The 23,959-nt window shown below is 41.5% G+C and overlaps 1 protein-coding gene across 1 annotated transcript in view; it reads right to left on the bottom strand.

Annotated features, from left to right (window-relative positions):
* RALGAPA2 (Ral GTPase activating protein catalytic alpha subunit 2) overlaps positions 1-23,959 on the bottom strand; it is an 898,249-nt gene that overhangs the window by 844,509 nt on the left and 29,781 nt on the right. The window contains 3 exon segments of the mRNA XM_030196220.1: positions 8,351-8,394; positions 16,885-16,942; positions 17,848-17,897. Coding sequence (XP_030052080.1) covers positions 8,351-8,394; positions 16,885-16,942; positions 17,848-17,897 — 152 coding nt within the window.

The raw sequence follows: 23,959 nt of genomic DNA, 5'->3' as shown, positions 1-23,959 counted from the left end.
AAACAGTGTGACAAAGCGGTGGCTGTAGCTAGAAGATTGCTAGGCTGTATAGAGAGAGGTGTGACCAACAGAAGAAAAGAGGTTTTAATACCCCTGTATAAGACGTTGGTGAGGGTCCACCTGGAGTATTGTGTTCAGTTTTGGAGGCCATATCTCGTGAAGGATGTTAAAAAAATGGAAGCGGTGCAAAGAAAAGCTACGAGAATGGTATGGGATTTGCGTTACAAGACGTATGAGGAGAGACTTGTTGACCTGAACATGTATACCCTGGAGGAAAGGAGAAACAGGGGTGATATGATACAGACGTTCAAATATTTGAAAGGTATTAATCTGCAAACGAACCTTTTCCGGAGAGGGGAAGGTGGTAGAACTAGAGGACATGAAATGAGATTGAGGGGGGGGGGGGGGGGGGGGGGGGGCAGACTCAAGAAAAATGTCAGGAAGTATTTTTTCACAGAGAGAGTGGTGGATGCTTGGAGTGCCCTCCCGCGGGAGGTGGTGGAGAGGAAAACGGTAATGGAATTCAAACATGCGTGGGATAAACATAAAGGAATCCTCCTCAGACGGAAGGGATCCCCAGAAGCTTAGCCGGTGGTGGGAGGCAGGGCTGGTGGTTGGGAGGTGGGGATAGTGCTGGGCAGACTTATACGGTCTATGCCAGTGCTGGTGGTGCGAGGCGGGGCTAGTGCTGGCCAGACTTATACGGTCTGTGCCCTGAAAAAGACAGGTACAAATCAAGGTAAGGTATACACAAAAAATGGCACATGTGAGTTTATCTTGTTGGGCAGACTGGGTGGACCGTGCAGGTCTTTTTCTGCCGTCTATCTAATATGTTACTATCAAGCTCATTTTCAAAGCACTTAGCCTCCCAAAGTTCCATAGAAACCTATGGAACTTAGCCTCCCAAAGTGCTTTGAAAATATACCTCTATGTTACTATGTGAAAGTAAGAAGGTTCTTTACTGTCAAGAAGAGCTCCCTGGATTGAGAAGGGGCAGATTCAATATGTTTAAAAAAAAAAAAATGTTTTTTACTTTTCAGGGTCGCAGCATTATTGGTCTAATTTCGAGTTATATGCTTCTAGGGAAATACTAGATGGATATTTCCTCCATTCACGCTCAGCTTTACGAACTTCTCTTTTTAGCTCTCTCAAATCATCATTAAACCAGGGAACAAAATGGGACTGTCGTATCACGATTTGCTTCATTGGTGCAACTTCATCCACAAAGTCTGACAAGATATTGTTCCAGGATTCAACAGCATCATCTAAGTATTTATCGTGAAGTCCTACAATTTTGAGCTGGTTATTTCAAATGCGTCTCGTTTCTCAATCATCTTTTCAGTGATTTTATGTATCTGTTTTCTACCAATACTCACATTAAAACTTATCAGAGCACGATCAGACCAGGGGACAAGTTTAATGTTGCTGTCTAGTAGACTGAACGTGGTGGCATCTTTATCTTTACAAATTAGATCTAAAATATTACCCTTATTATGAGTTGTGAAGGACGCTTAAAGTTTAAGTCCCTATACTGGCCATATCCCATTCTCATGGGGATGGGATACATTGACATGGTGTCTTGAGAGTTAAGCATAAGGGTAGGCTGTCTCATTTGGTAGAGGTGGAATAGTATCTATAGTTTCTTTATGGAAAACTACTCTGCTTTGATATATATATATTAAGCAGGCATGTAGACAAATTTATTATTAGGTGTTCTGGGATTGTGGATTGGCTGGGCTTCTGCACCCTGTGAGTTTCCAGTATACAGATCCGGCTTCCGGGGGGTGGGGGGGGGGATGTATTCTTGTAGCGTCTTATGAGTACAGCTACTAAGATAGAATCACAGATATGAATCAGAGAATTCAGGTTTAAACTTATCTGTTGGTTCACCGGTTGGCTGCCTCTGGGGTACTATACATGTCAATCCCACTTTTGAGAGTGTTTTTTCTGTGGTGGAGTGTCTACTGGCCACCCATTTCTACGGCCCCACACTCGCTTTCCAGGATCACATGTGCACTTTAGGGGTAGTTCAGAGCTCAGTCTCCTTTTTGTTCTGGATGTGCATACACAATGGCACCATCCAGCTCCTGCTGAGAGTCGGCAGCCAGGTTCCCTCTGGATAATCATGCTCTCCGCAGCACACGAGAGTAGTTTCTTTAAATGAGGAAGTTTAGATTTTTTTTTCCTCTTCGATCTTAAGACTTTTCTGTGCAATTTCTTCTTGCAATTTCCTTTTGTCCTTACTTGATGCACTCTCTGGTCTCCCTGGATGTCGTCAACCGATCCTTGTTTGGAGTCAGCTTGAGGTCGGTCTGGTATAGTCTTGATGAATGTGCTGGTCTTTCTGTTTCTCAAGGCTCAGAGCACTGAAGGAGCACCGGAAGCAAGGGTGTATATAGGACTCCCGACTACATGGGAGCTCTCTCTTGGACAGGCCTCTATTCCTTCTCAGTAAGTTGAAGTGACAAGTGTGCTCCAGTGTCACAGAGTCTTGGGCACTGTGAGGTTGCGGTCCAAAAGGGGTGTTCCACAGCTAACGGGTCTAATCAGGTACTACCATGATCACCAAACATGGATTCTTTGCCCATCCTATCAGGAACCATAGAAGGAATACACAGAAAAGATTCAACCTCCAGCCAAAGCTGGAGATAGACGTCAATTCCCACTGAGCCTGCTCTTTCCTGCAGCTGAAGAAATGGACACTGTGTTCTGATTGGACACCTTGAGGCTGAAGTGAGGAATATCCCAGCAATCTACTAGGATCTGAAAGGCTGAGGGCTTCAATTCCCACTCCACCAGAGCCAGGGTGTGCCTGCTAAGAAAATCTGCTTGAATATTTTCTATTGTTCTATGTGAGCCACCAAGATCACCACTAGATGGCATTCCACCCAGGAACAAATCCAACTTATCTTCAGTCACTGCTGCACTCATCTTGCCTTGCTTGTTGAGATATGCACCATTGTCATATTGTCCAACACCACCCTAACCGCATTTCCTTGTAGGAGTAACTGCAAGTGTGAAACACTAAGCAAATGGCCCTGGCCTTCATATGATTGATATTTCAAAAGGCCCCCTACAAAGACAATGCCCCTGTACTATGTGACCCAGACAATGTTCACCCCAGTCCAGATGACTCACATGCACTGTACAAATCAAGGCTTAATCTTGTGCAAATCACTGTTTCACAGCTAGAACTAAATAGTTAATATCAAATTGTATCAATTAAGCTTGCATATCAACCCTCAAAAAAGATTTTTTAAATAGTTTTATATTGCCTTTTGTTGAGACCTCAGTAGACAGTTCAGTTAGAATTAACTATTTACATTTACCGTCTGTATATATCTCTCATATCGCCACTGGTCCAAATTTTCACTATTTTTCATTGTGTAAAGACTCCAAAACTTATTCATATATCAAAGTGTTTCAAGGTTTAAACTTATTAACGAAATAGCCACTTAGCTTACGGTGTCGGCTTTGGGAGTTCAAATAATCTGACATAAGTCATGTTTCGCCTACTGGCTGTATCAAGGATCAACCCCCGTGTGTGAAAAAACAACAGTCTTAGTTTCAATTCAACACAGGTTGCATCTTATTTGTAAAAATATATATAGCATTCTCACCAAAGTTTTTGCCAAACCAAACATGCTCATCATGTTCTCAAATGTCATCAAGATGGCGGCGTGTTTCAAAGTCCAATTATAAAGAACAGCTGATACAGAAATCCACCAATCAGAATCAAGAATTCAGATTAACAAACTATTCGAGTTCTGCGTTTAATCCTTTCAGAACTACTGTTTGCAAAGTATAAATCCAGAATTGCTTTCAATAATTCAATACACGTTCTAAATGACTTCCCTCCCATCCTTCTTGGATAACGTCTATTACTCGCCACCGTATTTCTTGAAAATGATGGTGGCAGTCACGCCAATGGGCTGCTAAAGGTGCTTGTAGATTCTCAGTGACTATGCAAGAATTACGCTCTTTTAATCTCATTCTAACTGGGTGACTACTACGGCCAACATATAGTTGTTTACACGGACATTCAATCATATAGACAACATTCATACTGTTGCAAGGCGTGTTTCTAGATTTAAACGTCTTCCCTTTTGCTGGATCTTTCCAAATTGGTCCCGTTATGGCTTGAGGACACTACTGATATCTTCCACAAGCTTCATGGGATGCTTGAATAGGTTCAAATGTATTTTTAGAATAACGTTGACCTGACAATAATTCACCAATGGTTTTTTCCCCTTTTGTATGCAATAATTGGAAATTCATTAAAACCCGGACATAGTTGTAACACATGCCAGTGTGTTCTTAGTGATGAAACAATCTGATTGGCCTTATTTGAAAATGATAACACACAGGTTAGACAGTCCAGTTTAATAGGTCTTTTATCCTGTAATAATAAATTTTTCTTCACAACGTCTAGTCAACAGGCAAGCTTGTTGTTTAAAATTATCTATTGTAATGCAAATACATCATACTTGTAAAAAAATAACCAATAGGTAAATTAAATTTCAGTTTATATGGATAGTGATTCATGAATTGTAGAAAACTGTTCCTCTCTATCAGTTTCCTATATAGTGTAGTACATAGCTTCTATTGTTTAATCACCCATACATCCAAAAATTAAATTTTCGTGATATTGCATTTTTAGTGTATATTTTAAATCAGGATTTAAGGAATTGATTTCACTGTTCAAACCCTTCCAAATGAAAAAGATGTCATCTAAAAAACATTTCCATAGTAAAATGGATCCAAAATAGGAAGAATCATAAAATTTCGATTGTTCAAACTGGGCCACATATAGGGCTGCCATGGATGCAGCCAACGCAGTACCCATCACCACACCCTTTATTTGTTGGTAAAAACCACTCACACCAAAAATAATTCTCCTTAACAACTACAGAGCCTAAAAATATCAAGAATGATGTGGAGATTCTTATGGGCTGTGGGCGGCCTTCCAAAGGTTTTAAGATATCATCAAGGGCTCCTTGTTGAGGAATCACTAAATATAAAGCTGTAACATCAAGAGTAGATAGCCAAATGTCTTCAGGAAAATCTGACATAGTTTCTAAAATATTGAAAAAATGTGTGGTGCCCACACTCTCTACTGAGGCCCCAACAAAAACACTATAAAACTATTTAAATATCTTTTTCAAGGGTTGATATGCAAGCTTAGTTGATACAATTTGATATTCACATGCATGGTAAGCACCAACCAGTCTCGGGGACTGGGAATCTGGAGGTCCAGGTAAAACCTTCTTCCCCCAGGAGATAATCTGGAGAGTCCTGCCATGCCAGAAGTAGCTTGGTGGAATTTAGAAGACCAGCTCAACAATGGTGCCTACAGAAGAGATATCATGTAAGTTCCTGCAAGGGCACTACTTGGAACACTGCTGCCATGGAGCCCAGAAGTTGCAAATAGTCCCAAACCCAGGTGCCTGCTGTGCACAGAATGCTGAGGTGGGCTACAGTGGACACAGCAACAGAAGTCCCCTGACCACCAACCACCACAGACAGAAGCCTGTAAGCCAAGAACTGAAGTATTAAGAGCTTGCTTGAGAAACAAATCTACCTTGCAATCATATGCATCCCTAAGGGCTGAGCCATCCTGCACTGGAATAATAAGTCTTTTTGGTGACTGCCATCACCAGAGCATCCACTTTAGGGAGACAGAGAAACCTACTGAGATCCTCCTGCAGCTTTTCAATGTATCCTGGAGAACCTTGTTCAGCAACTTCAAATTTATCATCATCTCGGAGATGGCACAATGGAAAGGGAAAGACCTAGATTTGCTTAGGCTTTTTTGGGGCAGGCGCAGAAATTCAGACAGATGAAGAGACCTGCTCAATTAAGGAAGCACACTCTCCTCTAGAAAAAGCCTCACAACTGGGAAGTCCTCATCCTCCAGGGACAGCTCTGCCATATCAAGGGAGGTGTCCCCAAGAATCACAATCCTCTGCATTATCTATGAACCACATATTCTCTGCAGAGGACAGAGGTGGGATTAACCCATTCATCACCAGAGCCTTCACTGAACAGCCTGGTCCACTTACAAACCCGAGCTGGGCATGCAGCTGAGAATGGGCCCTCCCCAAGAACCTTGTCCTCAGAGGAACCCCCACATCCCTTATTGGGCTGGCCATGGAGCAATTAACTCCACCACAGCCCTTCTAAAACAAACAGGGCCTGAAACACTTGGGCATAAATTGCCTCTCCCCTCCCCCCAAAGGACAGCCCTGCAGTGCCCAGCTCCAAAGAACTGTAAAGCAAACTAAATGGGTCCTGATTCTGGCAGTCCAGAAACAAAAAGGCTGCCATCCCACTAAAATCAACTCCTTAGAATGAGCCATGGGAGTCTGCTGTCTGACCTCCAAAAGCAGGACTGCTGGGTCACCCGGTGAAGAAATTTGTTCTCCCCTGTCACAAATGAGGCAGTAAGAGTCAGCCGCACTATTAACATACCAGCTCCCACATGCCCCCAGCATCTGTCTCCCAGCCTCAGCTGCCTAATGAAGAACTCTTCCTGAAGAGAAAAATAAATAAAAGCAGCCCAAGAACCAAGTAGAGGCCTGCCCCAGTCAGCCCCTTCCCTGCCTGCAGGGCAAGCTCAAGGGAGAATGACGTCCTTAGCCAACTTGCTTTGTTGGCACACATACCTCTCCCCTAGTCCAGTTTCTCTTTCCCCTTACTCTGTCCCCTTCCCCACACGTCTGGCACTATTCCTTTACCTCTCTCACTCCCCAGCAGTACTGGGGGGGGGGGGGGGGGGGGAAGAGGCTTAACCAGTAGATCAGGTGAGGTCAGCTGCAGGCGGCCAACGGGACTTCCGGAACCGCGGGGTTGACGAACTGACCCAGCACCGGGAGCGGGGAGGGCAGGTGGAAATCAGAGTAGTCCAAAAACAGGCAACAGGTCAGGGCAGGCAGCTAACAGCGTCGTCCAAGAACAGGCAACAGGTCAGAGCAGGCAGCTAACAGAGTAGTCCAGAAACAGTCCAAAGGTCAAACCAGGAGAGCAAGGGAACGCACTGAAAACAAGAGCACACAAAGACTGGCCTAGGGAAACAGAACCTGAAGCAACGTCCTGTTTCAGCCCCGCTCCTTAAATACTGTCGGCATTCAACCGCCCAGCACCAGCCGACATGGCCGGCCAATCGGAACCCGGCTACTGAAGAAATCCCTCTGGTTGGTTCCTTCCGGCCTCCCAGGCGGGGCTACAGCACCGGCATCCCAATCTGGTTCCTCTGAGGCGGAGCTTCGGGTTCCCGCGCCCAAATATGGAGAAGACGCCATCCTACCCGCTGGCGCAAACACGGACCCGGTAGCCAGCGACCGAGAGCCCGGAAGCCGCGATCGCCGGCCCACGGGCTCGACCCCGGACAGGGCGGCCATCGCCGCGGCGAGCCCCGGCTCTCAGCCGCGGCCTCAAGAAGGCCGGCCATCGGTCAGGTAAGCCCTCTCTGGCTGCGGGTCCTTCCTCCCGGCCCTTGCTTCCTGCAGAGGAGCAGCCGGAGGGAGCAAAGGATGTGACAGGTAGGAAAAAGGTGGTGGCAACAAGATGTTAATACCAGTAGTTATGGCTACATGACAGGGAATACAAGAAGTAATGTGGTTAAGTAAGAATGGCCAGGGATTATCAGACAGTTTTCCTCCTCTTTCAATGCAAAGAACTGTGATAAGATACTGGTTCCATGTCAACTTTTACACATGGGATGGGCTTGAACTGCACTCAAACTACTTCTTCCCTAGCCCTTAGGGAATTCTCTCAAAAAGAATGCTTACTAAACTGCTTTCTTATCAAGCTACTTCTCTATGGTCGGTTTTGTCATCTATTGTAAGTAGCATGCCTAGTTATGACACTTTTAAGAAAAATTTAAAGACACTGCTTTTCTATAAACATGTAATAAGGAAGTAATTATAGTGAAATGTATACTGTCATATGAAGATTTACTGTTACATCCTACATTCATTTAATTAATCTAGTATATTGGCTGTAGCCCACTATGAACTTTTTTTTTTTTTTTGTATGAGGGGACTATAAATGAGCTAACTGTAACTGTCATGAACATGAAGTGACCACCCTGTTCTTTGACATACCAGGGCGATTACTCATGAAAGTGACTCTAATCAGTGAACGAGGCTCAGACTGCAGGACAATGTTAGTGAAGAGAAAGGAGAGGTATGCAGTTCTGTGAAAAAGAAGGTTGAAAATGTCTGAGGTCCCTGTATGCAACAGAGAGAGAGATGAGATATATAAAAGACTGTTCATTTCTTCCTGAATTTAATTTTAAAAAGATTTAATCATCAGTATATTTACTTATGCTTCCAGATATATCAAATACCTTAACAGAGTTTCCAGTGTGTAAAAGTTTCTTTAAAATTGATCCTGAAACAAAAGAAAAAATACTATTTACACATTTCAGAATTTTCTGCATTCTATTACTTTCACTTTCTTGTTAGTTTTATCTACATACATATACAAATAAATACATATAATTTCCTATTGTTTGTAGATATATAGTATGCACATCAGATGGCAATTCCCAAACTGTTCATTATCTTTGAAACTTACAAAGTAATTGGGGATACTAAGACCCCTTGTTTTATGGATACACAAAAAAAATGGTTCTAATTCTTGAGAAAAGAAATCCTGGAAAAATTCTGAAAAAATGAGCTTAAGTGGCCTGCTGACAAACTCCAGGAACCTAAATTTACAATGGACAGAAATGTTCATCGATTTATCTTAGAAAAGGCTGGAGGCAATATTTAAATAAACTCTGCATCTGGGTAGGAATAGAGGATGTCTCATCCACTCATCTCAGACAAGAAGGGAATAGTCTGCAGCACCCATCCAATCATTCCCCTTGCCTTCATACCTTTCAGTAAAAAAAAAAAAAAGGTTACACGATGCATAACAACTGAAAACACATTTCTAACGATGCTATTTTATGAATTCTAATAAAAAGAGCAAAAGGAACAAACTGAACAAATGATGTTAAAGGAAATAAGTGCAGGAGCTAGAGCCATGTGAAAATATTGAATACACGTGGTAATTCACAATGAGAGAAAGCAAAAACTTATTTTTATATCTGAAACAAGAGGGGGAAAGCAAACAGAGTATAGCTCATGGAATTCTTTCCAACCTTTCTGCATGTGCATGTACAATTTAGGCATGTGTGTGTATTAGGGAAGCTGCAGGAGTCAGATTCTGTGGGTGAAGGCAGTTTGTAGGGTGGTGGGGCCATTGCAAAAGAGGAAAGTTTTTGAGTGTGATGGCAGTATGCTGGGTAGTGGAAAGGTTGCAGGCAGTAGTTTCTTGAGTCTGGGGCAGCTGCTGTGCAATGGGCAGTTGCAGGAGGGGTAGATTTTGGGGTGACACAGTTTGTAGGAGGTTTATGTGAACGGAGCAGATTATGGGAAGACAAGGGTTTTGGAGGGAGGGTACAGCAGTTTGGGGATTGGGAGAGCACACAACAGGGAGAGGCAGTCTGAAAGGAGGAATTCCCTATCTGCTACGTTTTGCTGTATGTAAGTTTCTATGCTACAGAAGTTGGAACTCCTTCTCCCATAGAAATACACTGGTCCATTTTTTCTTTGGAACCTCCAGTCCGAGTTAGCCCATTTTACCAGTTTTTCCCACATGCCAAATTGTGACAAGCCCGAAAGCTTGTCTTGAAGGGCCCAGTTAAACACTGGCTGGGCCCCATACCCCAGACTCAGGAGATCACAGAGAGGAGAAAATTCTAGAAGAAGGAGGGGTTGCAGGGTGGGCATGGAAGGGTAATTCTGGACTTGGGGCACAATTGGTTGTTTCAAGTAATGCACCCTTTCCCACAGGCCTTTTTTTACTAGCCCATTGGCTAGTCCTTGCAGGTGAGTAGGCTAAAGAGTGGAGAATTTAAAGTAGCCCCTCCGAGGATCAGGGCTTTTTCTCTGCTCCTCAGAGGTGGCTTAAGATGGTATTGGGTGATGTACCTGAAGCGGCAGTGGAGGATGTTACCAGCAAGGAGGTCTCCTTGTGGGCTAGCGATTCATTCAAGAAGCAAGCCCGAAGCATTACTGCATTCTCTGTATTGGTTACTAATGAAAGTCTGCTCTGTTTTTAAACTATGTTGTCTGGTTTATATAATTCTCCATGGAAAGACCTCTCAATACATGCTCCTGCTAATTGTTCTTTATGCTAAAAATTATACAGTGGACTCTCAGCGCCTAAGGGCGCTGTCATTAGAAAGGTAGCTGGTTCTACATTTTTCTGTAAGGAATATGGTTGGGGGAACTCTTCTGCTGGATTCCTTGTCCACTGTATGTATGTGGGTTGGGAGAGGCTGCGTCCCACTATGCCAGACTCTTTTAACAGCCGACAACGTATGATCTGCTGACCTCAGTGCTTGGGGTACTGTACTCTGTAGTTTATTCTGAATTTGATGCTTTGTTGTTCTGGGCAGTCTTCTCTCTTGCCTTTTATGGTGCCTTTCGAGTGAGCGAGCTGGTAGCGCAGTCCCAGAAGGCCTTTGGGATGGGTGGCTTGCTAAGGGAGCATGTGGTTTTGAAGGGAGATATGTTGCACATTCTAAAACAGATCAGATGGGATTAATCTGTTGTGTTGAAAAGAATCCCAGAGGCTGTCACCTATCCTATTGGTCATCTAGTTGCTTATTTGGAGGTCTGCCCTCCTGGTGCATGCAGATGGAGTAGTACTTACCACATACCAGTTTTTGGCAGTATTGCAAAAGTACCTGAGAGCGGTGATGGAAGATCTGTCATGTTTTGGCACACACTCCTTTCGGCTTGGTGATGCAGCTATTAAGGGTATAGGCCGCTGGTGTTCAAGGGCCTTCCAAGGGTATATTCAATCCTACAAGGGCCTTCCAAGGGTAAAGTCAATCTTGCAAGTAATAGTGTTACTTTTCTTGCAGTGGGGTATAAGGGAGAAATGGATGGCCGTTGATTTATAGGTGGTCAGTTCAGTGCCTTCAGAATTATGGCAGGGGGTGTACTGCTGTTTTTCTTTACAATCCTGTTGCTTTCCTTTCCTATTTTGGTGGCTTTGGCCTTTTCTCTGTTCTTGGTTTGCACATCCTTTGCCTCCTCCCCCCTTGATTTGCTTATCTATTCCAAATGCAGCTGACCAGGTACATTCTGTATGGATTATTAGCCATTCATTTATTCATTGGGTGGGCCATTCTGGCATGGCGCATTGGGGGAGAAGGATATCTTGGCTTGAGGAGCATGGTATTTAGTGATGCCAGCTACTCCCACTTCTGTATAATCTCTATTCCAAGACCTGACATCTGTACTTACATAGTAACATAGTAAATGACAGCAGATAAAGACCTGAACGGTCCATCCAGTCTGCCCAACAAGATCATTTTAAATGGTATGTAATACTTAATATGTATACCTGAGTTTGATTTGTCCCTGCCTTTCTCAGGGCACAGACCGTAAAAGTCTGCCCAGCACTGTTCCTGTACTAAAAGTTCAGAAGCTAATGTCGAAGCCCCTTAAAATTTACACTCCAACCCATCCATATCTATGCAGTCATGATCAGGGCACAGACTGTAGAAGTCCGCCCTGCACCGGTTTTACTCTCCAAATACCGGCATCACCACCCAATCTCCGCTAAGATTCCATAGATCCATTCCTTCTAAACAGGATTCCATTGTGTTTATCCCACGAATGTTTGAATTCCATTACAGTTTTCATCTCCAGCACCTCCTGCGGGAGGGCATTCCATGTATCTACCGCCCTTTCCGTCAAAAAATACTTCCTGACATTACTCCTGAGTCTGCCCCCCTTCAACCTCAATTCAAGTCCTCTAATTCTACCACCTTCCCGTCTCCAGAAAAGGTTTGTTTGTGGATTAATACCTTTCAAATATTTGAACGTCTGTATCATGTCACCCGTTTCTCCTTTCCTCCAAGGTATACATGTTCAGGTCGGCAACTCTCCTCGTACGGTTTGCAACGCAAACCCCATACCATTTTTGTAGCTTTTCTTTGCACCGCTTCCAGTCTTTTTACATCTTTAGCAAGATACGGCCTCCAAAACTGAACACAACTCCAGGTTGGGCCTCACCAACGACTTGTAGAGGGTCATCAACACTCCCTTTCTTCTGCTGGTTATACCCTTCTCTATGAAGCCTAGCATCCTTCTGGCCACGGCCATCGACTTGTCACATTGTTTCTTCACCTTCATATCCTCTCACACCAACACACCAAGGTCTCTCTCCTGAGTCGAGCTTACTAATCTCTCCCCTCCTATCCGGTATCTCTCTTTTGGGTTTCTACACCCCAAATGCATTACTCTGCACTTCTTGGCATTAAATTTTAGCTGACTTCAATACAATACTCAGTATTAAATCAATACCTTAATGTTTATGAAAAATAAAAAAAAACAAACAAACATTTTTTGTGAAAATAATGTGCTCAGTTCGTACCCATTCCAACCATTATATCCCCAACTGAACATGTGGCAGAGTCATAGATGGAACCATCATGGTACATTAGGCGTTCCACATCCCACACCAGGTATGTACATACACCGTTCTTTCCAACAGCTCAATAAATAACAACTGAGTCTACATTCACTTACACAGTCTGCTGTTTTTTTCTTCTGCGATAATGCAGATTATATAACAATTACTTTCCTAGCTTAATACTTCCCAATCAACAGTATAAACGCAGCAAATGTACAATGAATCAGTATTGATTCCCTCAACACCTATGTGCTTATTAAGACCATTCACCACAAGGTGGCTCATAATAACCACCTCAATTACATAAACCCAGGGGGGGACCGTATCAAAGGGTTTGCAGAAATATGGTCCCCCACAGAAGACTTGTGAATAAGCTGAAAGGGCTGAACTTAGGGCCGAAAGTGGTGAACTGGATAGAAAACTGGTTGACCGACAGGTAGCAGAGGGTGGTAGTAAATGGAATCTGTTCGGAGGAAAGGATGCTGAGCTGTAGGGTTCCTCAGGGGTCAGTGCTGGGGCCCATTTTGTTTAATATATTTGTGAGAGATATTGCTGAAGGGTTGGAAGGATGATCATACATGTAGGAGGAAATGGCGTAGACAGCTGGACTGGCAAGACTCATTGGTGCGGTGAAAGATGATTTGAGATTGATCTTATCTTGGTACTCACCCTCCCGGATGGTTTGGTCTGACATCATTCCCAGGCCTGCTCGCCTGATGGTTAAAAAGTGGACACGGGGACTAGTGAAAGTCAACAGACAGATGGGGGAGATGGGGGATGACTGGTGTCCCAAGGGGGTTTTCACCTCAGGCATACATGGGTTCACACAAGATGTGGTGGTCTTTTTGGGAGGGATAAAATCCATTTGTCTGATATTGGAATGGATCAGTTTCTTAATGATATGCAAAAAAATTGTTGAGAATTTTTTCACTGTTATAATCTGGTAGGGAACAACTTTAAAAACCTTTCTGGGGGGTGGAAGCCATTGACTGGGGTCACTGGCCCCTGTGGCTCATGGGGGAGAACTGGTAATCAAGACTGGATTATCATGATGGGTCACATGACCCAATAATGGGCATGGAGGTCCATGCTTGCTCCAAGGCTGTAGCTGTGAAGGTGGGACTAGGGGACCGAAGATCGTCGAAGATGAAGAAGTTGGCGGACAAGGCAAATACCTGGTAGGGGATTATCACTATATATTTAAGCGTAGCTTGGGGTGTTACTGCTCAGTATTCCTTGTTCCAAGTTAATAAACAAGCTGCAGCCAACTGTTTAATGCCAAACGGAGTGTCGATCAATTTATTGAATAACTAGTAAAAAAGGCCTGTTTCTGACACAAATGAAACGGGTGCTAGCAAGGTTTTCCTCGGAGTGTGTATGTTTGAGAGAGTGTGTGTGAGAGTGAGACTGGGTTCAAGTGTGTCTGTGAGAGAGAGAGTGTGTGTGTGAGAATGAGAATGTGTGCCAGGGGCCCCCCTTCCCTCCCAGTTCCAGGGTCATCCCCAACCTCCCTCCCAGTTCCAGGGTCGTTCCCTCCCTCCCTTCCTCCGACTTTCAAGGTCGTTCCCTTCCTCCCTCCCTCCGACTTTCAGGGTCGTCCCCTTCCTCCCTCCCTCCCAGTTTCAGGGTCCCACTCTCCGAGTTTCAGGGCCCTCCCTCCCGAGGAGTCGTGGCGGCTGCCCACACACCCTCCCATGGGGCCCGGAGGGGCAGCCGCGGCCGTCACCTGCTTTCCTCCTCTGCAGCGCTGCTTCGACTCCTGAGGCCCCCCTCCCCCAGCGCAGGAATGCACAAGCGCACCGGCTCGGCACAGCAGCACGCTCTCCTGTGGCTCTGCCCCCTCCGCTCACGCCCAAGGAGGAGTCCGACCTTTCTTTCTCTGCCATTGGTCGCGACGCTCTCGGCTACTCCGCCCCTCAACGCTTCTGTTTCTCTTTAAAGCTCCGCCTCCGCCCCTGTGCCCTGCCCCTTTCGCCCCTCCTCCTCCGGCTCTGGCATTCTACGTGACGTCAGCCTGATCTACGGAGCCTAGCAGACCAACTCCGAAGAAAGCCACGGACACAGGCAGCAAGACGCATAGAACGTTGGAGGTGAGAATTATTATATAGAATGTTTTAAATATTGAAGTATGCTATAATAAGGACTGATAGAAGGGAATGGTGGGGGGATGGGGTGATAGTGAGTTATAGGTGAGGCATCCCAGCTCCAATGGTTAGTGACAAGTCTGAAAGCTCGTCTTCTAGGGCTCATGGGTTGGGCCTCTTACCCCAAACTCAGGAAGTTGCAGAGAGGAGAAAATTGTGTAAGGAGGAGGGGGTTGCAAGGTGGGCGGGGAAAGGTGCTTCCAGACTTGCTGCACAACTGGCTGTTTCAAGCAATACACTCTTTCCTGCCAGCCCTCTTTGCTAGCCCATTGGCTAGTCCTCGCAGGCGAGTGGGCTAAAGTGGAGAAGATTTAAAATAGCTCCTCCAAGGATCAGGGCTTTTTCCCTGCTCCTCGGAAGTGGCTCACCCACCTTCCCTCCCAAACATGAATATCCTCTGTTGGCTGAGGTTCCCCAGATATGAGGGTGAGCCATGGCTGAGGTTTGATGCCTACTGTCACAGTGACGTCAACGTTTTGCTGACCGCAACCAGCGTAAAACCCAGAAATTCAATGCCTGGCCATCTCCGGCACCAGCACCGAATTTCCAGGTTTCCAGAACAAACTAACGCACAACTCGTTAAGTGCAACATTCAGCACTTAACCGGCTATAAGTTACCACATAAATACAAGACTGAGCAGCTAAGTGCTGAATATCGGAACTTAACCGGTCAAGTGCTGAGTCCGCACCCAGAACGCCCCCAAAATAGCCTGTTTTCAGTTTGGCGCTAACCAGTTATTTTCAATGGCATTAACTAGTTAAGTGCTACTGAAAACTACCTCTTAGCCCTGAACAGGCAATTTAATCAGCCAGGACAGTTAAATTGGTTTGATCGACCCTACGATATCTGGCACAGGGATGTAGCATTTTGGACCTGAGCAAGGTTAGTGAACGGGGTCCCACAGCCCACCAGAGATTTTGTGTCACACCACCACACATAAATAATTCTTGCAGACATGCGAAAAAATATAATCAAACTGAATTGAGATATTTTGGGGGGGGGGGGGGGGGGCACGGTAAGTCTTTATTTACATGCCCATTTATGAAAAAGTTTTGCATTACTTCGCCATTTTCCATGATTTTACTTATTAATGTTGAATTTAAATACAACTTTCACCATCCTTTCAATACAATTTGCTAAAGTAAGATCCTCGGATGAGGAGGTGCTTCTAAGATGAGTCAGCGGGCAGTCCCATCGACTCGCCTCTCAACATTCTTACAGTTGTACAAGAGTTTTCCGAGTGCTGAGAGCCCGAAAGAGAAGATGGATCCAGTTCCTTGACCACAGAACATTAGAGGAGGTCTAGCAGAATTATGATATTCACCCTCTTCCTTTGTTAGTTCAATATATATATAGGCTGAGGCCCAGAAAATCCACGCGCTGCAATCAAAGGGTCAGAGAGTGGGCTTTTTTGACCTCAGCTCCAGATTTTTCCTTGCACTTCAGTCAAAGGGGAACTCTATGCTGGATACTGCAAATCTGTCATCAGGAAGGCCATAAAGCACCTTACTCTCAGCAACATCCCTGTGATATGAGAACAGTTAGGAACATCATGATCTGGTCCCAAATACAGTTAACAAGTCGTGTGACTGTTGGTAACAGAAATCATTTAAATCCATCACCTACATCTACTATTGCAAACAAGCAGTCCACCAAACTAGCCTCAATTATAAAACCATATTTTGGAGACTTTATCTTTTTTTTTATTGTAATTTCTATTTTTGTTTCATTTGGTAGTAAGTAGGAAAAAACAAGGGGGCCTTAAAAATATACACAAAGAAAAATAAAGCAGAATATATCAGCCATAATTCTTTTTAAAAAAAAAGTCACACACAAATTTTGAAGAGTCGACATATCCAGCTGATAGCACAGACAGAAAAATACTGAGAAGATATATGAGATACTGGCTGCAAAGGAATTCCATATATCTGGAAAAAAAAAACTTTTAGATTTTTCTAAAATGTGACCTAGACAATTAGCTTTCTCACATCAGATGACATCTACCTATATGGTTTATTCATTTTGATTGACAGAATATAAACAAAAAATGTTCCTTATGAACAATATATGCTGCCAACACTAAAAAACTTGTACCATGCAACACTAAACAGCTCATCACCCAGAATCACAGATGTGAATAGCAATAAAAGTTTTGTTACTATCAACATTTATTCCATATAGAAAATTCTGTTATTTTCATTCATGATACTATTTAAAACTAATGTTTACAAAAAAATCAATATAAAATGATCTTACCTATACTGTGATACTGCCATCGGTAGAAAATTCTTTCTGGCAGGAGTTGTATAATTTTCTATGAAAGAAAAAAAATCATAGTGGTTTTCTTTAAGTATGGATTACAAAATATGATGTGATTTACAAAAAATATATATATTTTTTTGGTTGGTTGGTTTGTTCTTTTTTTTTTTTTTTTTTTTTTTTTAAACACTTGGGGGTAGATGTACTAAGCTGCATTAAACCTGAGCTTAATGTGGGACTTTCCCATGCTTGATTTTGTGCATTTATAACTTGTGCGAGTTTTTTTTTTTTTTTTTTTTTTTCGAAAATGGCCTAAAAAGATAAACGTGCAAAGCACAAAACTTTGTTCAAAATGGTATTTTCGGTGCAAAGCACAAAACCTTGTTGAAAATGTGTTTTTGAAAAAAAAAAAAAAATTAAAAGATATACATTTAGCGGCAAAACATCCAAAATCAGACTTGGACGTCATATCGAAAATGCCCCTCCATGTAACTTTGGTCTAGGTTCTTTGAAAATACACCTCCATGTAACTTTGCAAGTCTATGTAATTTTGTAAGTCTATGTACTTTGAAAATGAGCCTCTTCGCCTACTTGTTTCATATATCCTGCTTATTGATACAAAAATGAAGGCTTAAGATACCAGTAGTTTAAGTAGTCTAATCCAAAAATAAAAGAAATTTGCTAGGGGTATGCTCAGTTCCAGAATCATTACAAGATAACATATTTCACAAAAATTTTCATTGACATGAATATGTTTATAGCAAATGCATGCAAACATTATTTAAAGCACATGAAGTCTTTTATTGGAGGGGGGTCATCCATTATATTACTTAATGAGTCCGAGTGCTGTTTCCAGTACTCTGTTTATTGTCTCCTTTCATGTTTATGGCATTGATGACCTAATAAAGATACTTAAAACATAAAGCACATGAAGTCATAATACAGATAAACATAACTTACTTCAAACAGAAAAAGAATGGAGTCCAGCTCCTCCCTTTGCGATTTATTCCCTGTAATACAGAAAACAAATGATTAATATCCATTCTCAAAATACCACCATTACTTAGAACACTGGAAAAAAAAATCCAAGTATTAAATCAAATTAATGCATTAATACTGCACTTTTCCTTTTGCATATGTACTATTACTCTATTTTGAGCAAATAAACATTTAACACTAGAACTATCAATTTTCTGTACCTAGAACAACCAAAGGGGTCATTTTCACCCTAATTTAAAAATCGTTTCTTATATGAAAAAATGAGATGTAACTTACTCCTACTGAACAGAATATGGTATTTTATAACGAATGCCAAACAAAAATGTGGACTGTTCAAAGACACTAGATGACAACCATTAAATTATTAAACAGAGAGGAACAGGCCTCAGAAGTCTGTGGTTCGCATAACTGCATACAGCACCCTACAGACAAAAGTTGCTATCATCGGCCTAAAAACCTCTCCCTCACTTCAAAATTCAACAAAATTATCTACCATTTTTTAATCTTTTCATTATATACTTTAAAATATTCTTATATGGAATCAACACACATCTCAATATTCTTTTTGCACTTCCCGATGGGGACCCGTTTCACGACGTGGCTTCATCAGGGGCAATATATGCTCTCTTCAATCTTCTAATAAAGAAAAAACTGTAATCAGCAAGGTATGTCACCAAGTCAATCCTGCTCCACTTACTGTGTTACAAACTATTATACATTTTACCAAACTCAAACTTTCCAAAATGGTGCCTCTTTTTAAGAAAGACACCAACTGATGAACCAATCACAATCCATCTCACTCTTAAAGAAAAAAAAAAAAAAAACTCTCTCATATCTTAAAGGGAAGTAGACATCTACCCATTAGGAAGACATAAAACAAGAATTAACTTAAGGGGTCACAAAACCCTAAATCTCCTTCCTAAAGTGTAAAATACTTTTAAAGAGAAAATACCATTGAGGGGAAAAAATTAATCTTACAAAAAACACAGCCCACTCAGGCTTCAAGGAATTTAACTTTATCCAGAACTGCTCATATTGTAAAAGCTTCTTTGCCTGATCTCCAACATGCATTGTGAGCAGAATTCTATCATACCTTCCCTGGGGAGTCCTTATCAACTGCAGGGATGAGCGATCCCCAGAGGATATTCATTTTATGTCTATTTATATATATATACCTGAACTGACTTATTTATGCCATTTTACTTTATACGAGATCCCTTTTAAATAAAAGCTGTGTATTGCTCATTGTTAAAATGTTTTCTGCTTTAGCTGTTAGGCTGTATAAATTGATGTGACATTCACTTCTTTAATTTTTTTTATTAATATAAAGCCTTCATTTTTGAAATCTCTCTATGATATATGTGACATCTGAAAGCTTTTCATTATTTCCTTGTCTAAGAAAGAAGAAATATTTAATATATGGAATGAATGCGAGAAATGTTCCCTTGAACTGGCCATTTGGGGGAGCATTTTGCGCTGATCATAGATTTTATAGTATTCTTGGACTGAGAATTGGTGAAGCTTTCAGACATAAATTGGGAAAATTATACACTCCACTTTCTGATTCCTTTCTATTTAAAACAGGTTATCGCAATATGGCAACTATTACTCTTTTTATTTGTGTGCAGCGGTCCTGGAATTTATGCTTTGTGTATTTAACTAACACCTTGCTTCAACTAACTCTTACCACGTGGTGGCTTTGTCTTAAAGCGATATGCTTCTCCCTACTTCTTTGACTGATTGAAAAGGTCAATCAAGTGGCTGCACTTTTTAATGTTTTTTTCTTCCATTTGTCTTTTTCGAGGAACCTTTTTCTTGCATTGCCATCTGAATATGCCTTGCTGCAATTCAGATGTATAATATTTTGTTTTATTTTTATTTTCAATTTCTTTTATTTCTGTATGTAAGCCTATTTTTTTTTTATATATTTTATCTTTTTTTTGGATTTTTATAATTTTTCATTTTCGATGCTTTGTTTCTTACCAAGCCTCTTTCCTGGCCCCCATTTATACCCACGACCCGCCTCCTAGCATTCTGACTTCTTTCAATAACTTAACCACATAAATTGCACTACTGGTCTGTTTTAGTTTTGCCTTTCCCCAGATGGATACAGGAATTCCGTTGACGTCCCTCACCGAGGAGACGACTGCTAGCAAAGAAGAGCTACCCGATAATGTATCTGATCTGAAGGCTATGTTGCACCAAAGAATCGCTAAATTAAAAGACAGATGCACAGACCCCAACATTACCTGGTGTGAGAAACGAGACATTATTCAGCGTGAGTTTCGACAGATGCATCGATTGGTCCATGAGCAAAAGAGATAGGCTCTCCACTTGCTGGAGTTACACAAAGCTTTGGCCTCTACCCTTCTTTCTGAATCATCTAACTCGTAAGTCCTGCTGGCCTCCTGCAGCTGAGGGCTCAACCCTTGGTGAATGGTAGTCATCGTAGGAAATTAAACAATTGCCACACAACAGGATTGACTAAACATGTGATTATAATGCACACAATACGCAACTAAAGGTGCTCCCACCTATCATTTAGATATACAGGATCCGTAGTCATTCATCCCGATGTTCAAACTTCGTCTTATCAATGTAAATCTTCTTACAAAGGTACTCCAACATATAAATCACAAGATCCGAGCCAACAATTAGTCCTATATTTCAATGTAAAGCTCTATTCAGTTACTGGATTGTTGAACTCTTGACATTCATACATCATCTCACAGGTCTTACATTAACCGTATTTATAATGACCAACACTTCCCTCTTCTTTCGATAACTCTCTTTTTGCAAACGAACAGCTGGGCTTAATAATTCCCTTAGAAAATGCAATTCATAATCCTATAAAGCATGTGTTTGCATGATGTCCCAGGTCAAGAATATAAAGAGGGTTAGGGTTTTGTGACCCCTTAAGTTAATTCTTGTGTTATATTTTCCTGATGAGTAAATGTCTACTTCACTTTAAGATATAAGAAAGTGTTTTTTCCTTAGTGATATGAATTATGATTGGTTCATCAATTGGCATGCTTTTTTTTTTTTTTTTTTTTTAACAAAAAGGCTTATGAGATTGCTAAAATGAGCAATAACACAGTAAGTTTGTAACACAGTAAGTGGAGCAGGATTGGCTTGGTGAAATATTTTGCTGACTATAATTTTTTCTTTTTTAGAAGACTGAAGAAAGCACATATTGCCCCGATGAAGCCATGTCATGAAACAGGACCCTGTTGGGAAGTGCAAAAAGAATACTGAGATAAGTATGCTGATTCTATTTGAGAATATTTCAAAGTATATAATTAAATTAAATTAAAAAATAGTAGATAAATTTTGTTGAATTTTAAAGGAAGGGAGGATGAGGGTTTTTTTTGGCCGTTGACAGAAAATTGTCTGTAGGGTGCTATATGCAGTTTTGTGAACCACAACTTCTGAGGCCTTTTTCACTGTTTAATAATTTAATGGTTCTCCCCAAGTATCTTTGAACATCTTGGAAGCCCAGTCCAAATGCATTCCACGTATTTGCAAAGGTGGAAAAAAGAGAAAACGACAGCCAGCATGGCTAAAAGGTGAAGTAAAAGAGGCTATTAAAGCCAAAAGATTGTCCTTCCAAAAAATGGAAAAAGGATCCAAATGAAGAAAATAAGGAACATAAGCACTGGCAAGTCAGACGCAAAGCATTAATAAAGAAGGCTAAAAGAGAATATTAAGAGAAACTTGTCGCTGAGGCTAAAGCTGACAGTAACAAATTTTTCAGGTACATCAGAAGCAGAAAGCCTGCGAGGGAATCTGTGGGACCGGATGGCAACATCCAAGGGTACTCAAAGAACTTAAGCGTAAAATTGATGATCTGTAGTGATAGTAATATATAACCTGTCGTTATCAATAGAAATCAAGCAAAATAAAACATGGAAAAGAAAATAAGATGATACCTTTTTTATTGGACATAGCTTTCAAAGGTTGCCCTTCTTCGTCAGATCGAAAATAAGAAAATGTGTTAGCAGATAGTATATATATAAGAGAAACATCAAAGCATTACTTTGACAGTCTGAGAGAGTGGGAGGGTGGGGGTATGCATGGGGACATCAAAGCATTTCATTGATATTCTAACAGGATGGGTGTTGGTAATGCTTTGATGTTTCTCTTATATATACTAACGGCTAACATATTTGCTTATTTCCGATCTGACGAAGAAGGGCAACCTTCGAAAGCTAATCAAGAAATGTATTAAGTCGAGAAGGGGGCGGAGCTAAGATGGCGGCACGCACTTCACTTGCCTGAGAGCCTCTCTTCTCAATCTGGAAGTATAGCCTTTGCTTCTTTGACCATGCCGCACACTAAACGAAAAGGCTTGGTTAAAACCGGAGCCTCAGCGGTTAGAACCTCGTCGCCTTCTCAGATGAGTATTGAAAGGTTCGCGGTGAAGACGCCCAGCGCGAAAACCGGGAGTGACCCCGCTGACTTAGGAGGAGGAGAATCCTTCGTCCAGGGGCTAGATGTTACTCTTTCTCCCCCGGAAATCAATCCGCCGCCTCCACCCGCAGCTTCCCCGTCGCAGCTGAGGTCTTCGAATCCCGAAGTTGGACTAGAATGGCCTCGGGTAAGAGGCGCTGTTGGGGGAATTGCATGCGGAGGCCTGGGTCAACAGGCCATTACTAGAACTAATCCATCTAAGGAGCCGGTTACTTTGGAGTGAATATGGCAAGTTCTCCAAAGTTTAGATACTAAACTATCCAATTCAATGCAAGAAATATCTGTTCTAGTTGCAACGGTTGATTCATTAACAAAGTCGCTAGAATCTTTTAAAACTGAATCTTCAACTCAGATATCGATAATAAAAGACGATGTTAAGAAACTCCAAGAGTTCTCTGTAGCGACTATAAAAGATAAAACTATTCTTCATAGAAAACTGGAGCAAATTGAAAATTACAATCGCAGATTGAACTTGCGAATTTTAAATTTTCCTAAATGCCTGGGATATGCTCCTATTGATATCTTCAAAAAATACTTAGTGGAAACTTTGCACTATTCTTCAGAACACATTCCTCCTATAAACCGGATATACTATGTGCCTCCTAAAAAGAATCAGGATGAAGAAACTGTGGAAAGGTTTTCTACACAAAAAGATTTAAATGAAAATGCTTTGAATATAACAGAGATCTTGGAATCCACAATAACAGAAGACACTGAACGCCAAACTTTGGTTATTTCATTTGTCTTTGAACAAGATATGGATGCTGTTAAGAGATTGTTCTTTAAAAATTCACAATCTCTATTTTATGGTAAAAAAGTATGGTTCTATCCCGATGTAACTAGACAAACACAAGAAAGAAGGAAAGCTTTCTTAGCACTGAGAAAAGACACTTTAGAGTTGGGTGCTTTTTTTTACCTGAACTATCCGTGCAAATGTGTGGTCAAATATTTAGGTTTGAAATATGTCTTTTTTCAACTAGAACAACTGAAAGCTTTCATTAATCATAAAAAAGTGTTAAAGTAGTTGGTAGTTTACTGTCTATTGATAAAAGGATTGTATAATAATATTATGCTGAGCGTTGTGCTATGCTAAATTGATCTTTTTTTTTTTTTTCCCCTTTTCTTACTTTAATTGATTTCCTCTCCTGGAATATGGTCTCTTCCCCCTGCTAACGATTTTGTGGTCTAAAGAGGGAAATATGTACTTAAATTTCGTAATTTGCCTTATTATTATTTTTCTTATTCCTGTATTGCAAATTTCAAGTGTATGCTTGGTAAAAAGGTAAACTAATAAATATAATAATAAAATAAAAAAGAAATGTATTAAGTTATGTCCAATAAAAAAGGTATCATCTTATTTTCTTTTCCATGTTTTATTTTGTTTGATTTCTATTGATAACCTTTAAGAGTGGACTAACACGGCTACCACACCTCTCTACTTAACCCGTCATTAAAATCATCCACAGTACCTGAAGATTGGAGGGTGGCCAATGTGACGCTGATTTTTTAAAAGGATTCTAATCAGTGCCGGGAAAATAGTGGAAACTACTGTAAAAAACAAAATTATAGAACACATAGACAAACATGATTTAATGGATCAGAG

The sequence above is a fragment of the Microcaecilia unicolor genome, chromosome 3 (assembly GCF_901765095.1).
Source record: "Microcaecilia unicolor chromosome 3, aMicUni1.1, whole genome shotgun sequence".
NCBI lineage: Eukaryota > Metazoa > Chordata > Amphibia > Gymnophiona > Siphonopidae > Microcaecilia > Microcaecilia unicolor.
The sequence above is the reverse complement of the archived record's forward strand: the minus strand, read 5'-3'. Positions and strand labels throughout refer to the sequence as shown.